The 8279-nt window shown below is 40.8% G+C and overlaps 1 protein-coding gene across 1 annotated transcript in view; it reads right to left on the bottom strand.

Annotated features, from left to right (window-relative positions):
* Positions 1-562: 562 nt before the first annotated feature.
* The window catches only part of LOC130176219 (polypeptide N-acetylgalactosaminyltransferase 18-like), a 63526-nt gene continuing 55809 nt past the window's right edge, over positions 563-8279 (bottom strand). Inside the window, exon 11 of the mRNA XM_056387170.1 lies at positions 563-5963. Within this exon, the coding sequence (XP_056243145.1) occupies positions 5817-5963 (147 nt within the window). The 3' untranslated portion in view covers positions 563-5816. The remainder of the gene's footprint in view (positions 5964-8279) is intronic.

The following is an 8279-nucleotide window of genomic DNA, read 5'->3' as shown; positions in this document are numbered from 1 at the left end:
AAGTGTAAATCAAGTCTCAAGGTTTATACGCTCTTTATGTGCCTTTTAGCATCCTTCAGCTCATTGTTTTTGTTTTGGCCTCAACATTACTGTTTTGGTTCAGTCATCCGACTGCTCACATAAACCCACCGTACCTAAGCAATGAACAGCAGATGGACAAAGTTGGTGTGTAGCTGGTGAAGAAAGATGAGCGCCAGCTTAAGAATCTTTAGCTGTTTGTTAAGGCGATATTACAATATGTCAATACTGTGTAAACAGCTTTTGGCCTATGATGCAAGTTTATATTTTGCTGATAATGAGTATTTTTATTTGTCAGATTTTGAATGCAGGGCATTTTTTTTCAGTTGTGCTATTGCTTCTTTTAATTAGAGAATCTGAATACTTCTTCCACCACTGGTCTTTAATATGCAATACTATATGTCTGTATGCCAGTTGCTAATGCACTATGTCCGGACAGATGATGTGTCTTTGTGTGTTAAACTAAGACCTGCAGTGTTAAACATACTAACCAGTGACTAAATATTCATTGTTTGCAGAGATGAAAAGAGACAGTCACATGGGACACGTTTTGCCATTGTCATTTTTACTATTGGTACTTATAAATATCCAGTTTAAATACACTAGTAAAATAGCTCGGACATTTCCATGACTTGATAATATGAACAGCTTCCCAACAATTGAGATACTTTTAAAACTTCAGGATCTACAAACCTGAGCCACATAAAGAACAGAAGATTAACAGAAAGTTTGCTAACAGATGCTACACAGTAGCCGATAGAAGACATACAGTTCCAATCCTCCACAAGTTACCACTGCTTTATCTGTGTTATTGGTACCTCAGTGGGTTGTGATCGAAAAAGAGAATTTTTGAATACATAATAGCCAGATTAATAATGGATAGGTTCATCCTGTTTTTGTGTTGAATTATTGATAGAGATTGTTGACGGCAGGGGTTTTGAATAACTGGGAGATTGATTGCACAGCAGTTATATTTAATAAAGCTTCATGACAGTGTGTAACTTTTGGAGGTCTGTAAATGTAGAGCAAATGATTTAGAACTATGCAAGTGTCAAATCAGCAAAAGTTAAAATGTATTTATACATAAAACATACACTCCAGCACTTTCAACTACAAATGCCCAGTCTGCATGGAGTTATATTTGTACCTCAAGGAATTATTTGTGTTTGATTAAATAAAATCAAACCTGTTTTATCTTTTGGGAAAAATGGCTTTCCCCCTTTGAAATTCCACATGAATATGCTGAAAAGCCGGATGTCTGAGTTTTCCACCAGCACTCAAACACATCATGCATTTGAGGATAAGAGACTGTGAAACAGCCTCATAACTCCACACAAGTTTAACCCAATCCATGTATCCAACTGTCTGTGTAAACAATCTGTAAATAAATGCAAACAACGTCACAAATATTTTTATTTATATGCACAGGAAGCTTTATAAAAGCAATGTTATTCACTCTATGAAGTTAAAGTTGGAAATATGTAAAATAGATGTATACTCAAGTTATAAAGATTGGTTTGTACTTGTTTGTGGAGTGGAAAAAGCACTTGTGACCACCATACTTTACTCACAAATCATCAAACACATTTATCAATCTCATTTTTCATTTGAGAATCATGAAACACACATTTCTCACCAATACTGACACAAACGTTTACCATAATCTCTAATATAGCTATTTTTCTGACTTATAATTGTCCCATCACATGCTCAGAATTGAGGGACATACTAAATTTCATAACGGTCGGTAAACTATGCAGAACGTTTACAACACACTTACACGTTTTGTTGGTAATTTTACCATTTTCTTGTGTTTCCTGTTCCAAATAAGTTTGACTGAATGTTTGTTTAAAACCTGGATGATCATCTCACATCTCATGTTTCATGCCCTGACTTCTTTTTAGAGACAAAAATGATGTTTTTCTGTTGCTATTTTTCATGAATATAGCTAGCTAGCTACCAAGATCCCCAATCTAGCTAGATACCAAGCTAGCTAGCCATTCAACCAATCAGAGCTTTGTGGGATTAAGAATGGAGATGCTATCCTATTTAGCTGCATAGGAAGATAGCATCTCCATTCTAGCTACCAAGCTAGCTAGCTAGATGGCGATACTAACTTCTTACGTAGCTAGCTAGCTAGCTAGAATGTTGACGTTATAGCTTTTCCATTTCCTAATCCTACAAAGCTCTGATTGGTTGACTATTTCAACTGGTGGAAACAGATGTCAGTGGGCACTCTAGACCTATTTGAATGGCTAAACAAATCTGAGGTGGTGGTTCAGAAAATCATTGGTCGTGAACCAGGCTAGCCATGAGCCAGACCTCAGCAATTAATTTGGTGCACATAGAGTCATTATTATTGATAGAAAGGATGACCAAAACTAGCTCCAAAAAAAGGACAAAATCTATAATTAACTGGTAAATTTCTATAATGGTTGTAACTTCTATGGTTGATGAGACATGAGACATCCATATATATCCAACTTTAATTTCGCCGTCATAGCTTGTGCAACTGATTAGCGCATTTTACATGTAGCGATGAACATGTTCAGTGCCTGGCCTTCGTTGTTGGTATTATGAATGGCCTTTTCATAGATTAACTTAATTGTAAACACGACTTAGATCATTACAGACAAGGTAAGATGAAGCGAGTGGGGCACAGTGGGATACTGACGACTTACATAAATGATAAACTGGTGGTTTCCTCCAGATTCAGGCAAAAATGCCTCATTTCTTGGCTGACAATATGGATGGGGTCAGCCTTAGGTCTTGACATTCAAAAGGAGGACTTTGAAGGAGGAGGCCACTGACATAATACATTTTATTTATAGAGCACTTTTCAGGATACTCAAAGACGCTTTACACAGAAGAAGAAAAATACCAAATAATATAAAACATCAAACAGCAAATATCGGAACTTGAGTTTTTGCTCTGTTAAAGCTTCTGCACATTCATATTACACCCGGACAGGTACTCTCAATTATTTTGCCAGATTAGTCATTTTCTCAGGACCGTGTGGGCATGTACAGATTTTGTTAAAATGATATGTCAGTTTTATTAACCCTATAATGGAAGGACAACTACAGCTTTGCTTCTTTTAAATATACAAGGTTTGGTCACCAGGCAGAGTTCTCCCTGTCACAATTGGCTATAATAAGTGAAAATACCTGTTTGGAGTGACAGTATTTTAGAGTGGATTTTTCCTTTATCTTCTTATTCATCATATCAGGTCTGAACCAGAAGTCCTAACATCACTGCCACTCTGCTTTGAGTGAGGTCATATCCTCTGTAATATTTCTGGGAATTTAGAGTGTTTCACTTCATATAGAGGAGTTTACATTCTCTGATTACACAAATATAATGTGTTGTTTTTTTTAAGGTTGATTCTTGATATTTTACTTCACTAAATATCTAAAAATTGACAGTTTTTAGGCTAAAAGTTTGGCTTGTGGCTAGATCATAATTTCTTATTTCAGTGAAGTCATACTGTGGGAATTTGGACTTACGACCTCAGCATTTCTTAAATCCAACACCAACAGTTTCCATATAATTCAGGTCTGAAAATAAATATTATTGCTGCATGAGCCAGAGTCGTGTTATGTGCTGGTGTCACAAAAGGTTTGCAGGAAAATCATCTCCTGCTCTGTCTCTGAACCCACCAATACGATGTCTGCCGGCCTTATCAACGTCTCTGCCCCTGATGTAATTAATTAGAAAGCAAAATATGAAACTTCTGAGGGACAGAGTTTCTGTTACAATGCCACTTTAAATCACTCTGTGGTTATTCTCCATCACCGTTGTAAGTAGGAAATCTACAGCATCTGTCACACGTCCATTGTTTTTCCAACCCAGTGCAGATGAAACACCGCCCACTTCCATATGACAAAAGCCTCAATGAAAGATACCTTCAGCTGTTGGTACTCCTCCATGTCCTGTTGTCCTGAGCGCACACAACCACTAAGTCTGAAATAAAAGCTAAAACCATCACATTACAGCAGGCCCAGCTACATCATTGATTCATTAACTAATACTAGCTAACTGCTTGTACTCAGGAGCAGGCTTTAAAAAATGCTAATAGGAAGCAAGAATTAACGTTAAACTAACTTATTAGATACAATTTGCTAGTTTATCGTTCTAACTCGAAGCCATGGCAAACAGACGAACTGCCTCAGCTCTGTGTAAATGTGACTGTCGCTCATCTTTAAAAGCACTGTTTTCCAAGCTACTATCTTTGTTCCAAAGACTCTGGTTGGACCTCGTGGGACGGGTGTATATTTTTTTATTGATCAATAGAAACTCAATAGTGCTCAATCTAAAGGATGTGTGTAGTCACTATCTTATGTGATCTCTAAGGTGTGAACCAGCTACATTATGTAACTACCTAATGAATAATATGTGTGAACCGCTTAATCAATAGGATACTTATACTTAGACTTATGCAACTGTCTAAAGCAAGATGAGGCCTAAGGAACTATGGGAAAACCAAACCGAGGACCATATGTCACATATATGACCATGACTGGTAAACAGCAGTACATGTATTTAGTGATCAAATAAAGGCCTAAAAGCCTTTTCTTAATGTAGAAACCTTGGTTTGACACCATTACGTGTAGAAAAAGATATGCAGGAGCAATTGGATCAGTGCCAGAGTATGACATCATGATGCTCCTAAAAAAAAAAAAAACCCTGGAAAATAATGAAAGAAGCTTCTTGGAGAAAGGAAAAAGGGTGGCACCCTGGAGAATACGCTCCACAATAAGTGGAGACTCCCCAGGAGACATAAGGAGATGCTTTTTGAATTCTGTTTTAGTGCCTGTGTTCATGAACCAGCCTCAAAGTACAGTAAATCTAATAATTAACACTCGACTCTGCTTTGCCTCAGTGTGTTTCTTAATTTTTGAAGTATTTCTTTAATGTAAATGTACCTATGTGTAATGAAGTGAAGTGTTTCGGAAGACCTGAAGAAGAGTTCTACCGCAACAGGACCTGTGTCCTTAGTGTGGTTTCCATGGGAAGGCTTCCTTTGTGTCGTTGAGGCTTTCACCATAATGAAGTGGGTGGTGCTTCATCTGAACTGGGCTGGAAAGAAAATGATAGATGCGTCCTGCCTACACTCTGAGTCAAGTAGTGTGTAACGATAATAACTCAACACCGCTCTCCTCTGTATAATTTTCAGCCAGGTGGGATTGTCGAATTGTTAGATTTCTCTGTAAACGTGTGCCGTCACTCACCTTCTGAACACAAACATATGGAAACCGTGCTTACTTCAATTGCTATGGTGATTGTGTGATGACGCTGAGGGAGCTCAGGCCCTTTCTTAAACCGCAAACAGGGACCCTGAATACATCACCAGCCTGCTACTGCAAATAAGCAGAGTGCTCACGTGAGTTCATGAGCCCGTCCCCTGGAACAAGTGACCTTAATTTTCATTTCAATTGTTGGGTGGATAGTTTTATGAGCCCTTGTTCCATCTTCGTGTGTCTTTTCTCAGGCCATTGGTATAAAACGGCTATTAGGTTACTGATGTTCTGTGTCTGATTGGAGCACATCCTTTGCTGTGCAGATTCTCATTAAAAATAGATCCGGTACCGCAGCTCACACTTTGGACACTTAATGCTTAGGTCAGCATGTTTGTCCATGTCTAACTGCCACTCTAATTCTTTTTACGTGCACCAGAACTCTGGGTCAGTTTGGTGTTTTTGGTGTGAAGCGGTCGAGTTCCTCGCTCGCTCTTCCTCGCTTACCGAAAGAGTCCATCACAACACAGTTGTTCCAGCAGCCAAGCGGCGTCCCTGTGTTCACTGCGGCAGGACAGTCAGTATGTTAGTGATGGTCCATTTCTGACCGGTGCAGTCCTGAATGACCAGCTGGAAACTGAACTCTGACTGTTTGCTCTCCACCAGCTCCAGACAACGCAGAGACTCTAGGTTCTGGATGGGGCCACCCTAGAGAGAGAGAGAAAGTTAGAGGAAGTGAGCAACAGTATCTAAACAATAACGGCCATCAAGGTTAATATGCCGCTCTACTTGGTGTCATGTCTCCTCCGCTGAATCCTTTTACAGATACTGAGACACCATGGCCACTTATCTAGAAAGAAAATACACAGCTGACAGTGCATATCAGAGCAAAAAGCAAACCATCAGGTGGAAGGAGCTGCCTGCAGAGCTCAGAGACAGGACCGAGTCGAGGCACAGATCAGAGGAAGGCTGCAAGTAAAAAAATCTGCTGCACTGAAGGTTCCCAACAGCACAGTGGTCTCCATCATTCTGAAACGGAGACGTTTGGAACAACCACGACTCTTACTACATCTGGTCATCCAGCCAAACTGAGCAGTCCTCACTGAAAGACACATAAAAAGCCGCTTGGAGTTTGCAAAGAAGCACCTAAAGGACTCTCTGATGAAACCAAGATTGAACTGTTTGGATGCAATTATAAGCGTCATGTCTGGAGGAAACCAGGCACCGGTCACCATCTGTCCAATATCATCCCAGCAGTGAAGCACGGTAACGGCAGCGTCAGGCTGTGGGGTTTGTTTTTCAGCAGCAGGGACAGGGAGACTGGTCAGAGTTGAGGGAAAGCTGAATGGAGCAAGATACAGAGATATCCTTAATGATCCAGAGAGCTCAGGACCTTAGACTGCGCCACAGGACAATGACCATTACCACACAGCCAAGACAACACAGGAGAGGTTCAGGGACAACTCAGCGAATGTCCCTAAGTGGCTCAGCCAGAGCCCTGATTTGAACCCAATTGAACATCTCTGGAGAGACCTGGAAGGAAATGTCTGTCCACCGACGGTTCCCATCCAACCGTACAGAGCTTGAGAGGATCTGCGGAGAAGAATGGCAGAAAATCCCCAAATCCAGGTGTTTAAAGCTCGTCATGTCGTACCCAAGAAGACTCGAGGCTGTTATCACAGCTGAGTAAAAGGTCTGAATACTTATGTCAATGTGATACTTCAGTTTCTCCTCTTTAATACATTTGAATACACTTCTAAAATTATGTTTTTGCTTTGTCATCATGGGATATTGAGAGAAAACTGATGAGGGGAAAAAAAAAGAATTTTAACGAGGCTGCAACAGAACAAAATGTGAAACAAGTGTAGGGGTCTGAATACTTTCTGATTCACTGTACACTGGCAATATTTCATCCATTGGTATTCAGATCTTTTTGGCAATACTGCTGATTTCTCTCTCTCTCTCTCTCTCTCTCTCTCTCTCCCTCCTTCTCTGTGTGTGTGTGTGTGTGTTTTAGTTTCTCTAACTAGGCTGGAACCTAAACTGGGTCCTTAGTTTCGTGGAAACAACAGTAATATGTTGTAATGAGCCTGAGCCCTGGAAAGAGCAGACCAAATCTATTTGTGTCAAACTGGTCGTGTGCTTTAGGAAGGCTGTTTAGTTTTAAAAATCAATACTCTTTACATCTTCCACAACCGCACACAGACACACACACACACACACACACAGGAAGGATTTTCAGTTGGAGCCTGAGACCCGCGTGCACCACAGACCTCTGCATTCTGTATGAGAATAGCTGACTACACTACCAATACAATTAAAAAGAGAAGACCTGTGTAGAACAGTAACACAGTCGCTCTCTTCTCTTCTCTTTGAAGCTTTCGGCTCACTGAAAATAAATCAATTCTCCCAGCTTGCTTGTCTGTGTGCACAGCTGCCTCTCTGCACAGAGCAGTTTGTCCACACATTGGCCGTCCTGTCACGATTCTGCCCCTCCGTTCCCCCTCCGCCCTTTTTCCACTGCTTCCAGGTCATGTTCCTCCACTCATCTGCCTAAACCTACCTTCACCCACCAGATGTGCACATACTTTTCTCCTGCTTCCTATCGACCTCTCTGCCCTGCCCCTACAAACACCTGTTCCCACTTCTCATCGCCCGGCAGTCACCTGATCTCTCCCCAGCCTTCCACGTGTTCACCAATCAGCCTTTCACTATTCATACCGGCCCTTTGTCACATCGTCTGCTTCTGTTCTCGGTCATGTTCCCTTGAGTGAAGACGCCGGTTGTCTCTTCCTGCCTGTTTTACTTTCTTCTCAGCTGCCTGGTTATCCACTCATCTATCCGCCTTGGAAGTATCTTCACTGAATCAGCCTGCCTTTGTTTAGCTACTTCTACTATTGTGACATGTCTGGCATGTGTAGGTGTATCCGCTTTATGGAACAAAGTGTGCACACTCTGGTGACACACTCACACATGACATGTATGAAGTTCACTCAACTCACTGTCAATGTTTATGAAACGACT

This window comes from Seriola aureovittata, chromosome 10, assembly GCF_021018895.1.
Source record: "Seriola aureovittata isolate HTS-2021-v1 ecotype China chromosome 10, ASM2101889v1, whole genome shotgun sequence".
Classification (NCBI taxonomy): domain Eukaryota; kingdom Metazoa; phylum Chordata; class Actinopteri; order Carangiformes; family Carangidae; genus Seriola; species Seriola aureovittata.
The sequence above is the reverse complement of the archived record's forward strand: the minus strand, read 5'-3'. Positions and strand labels throughout refer to the sequence as shown.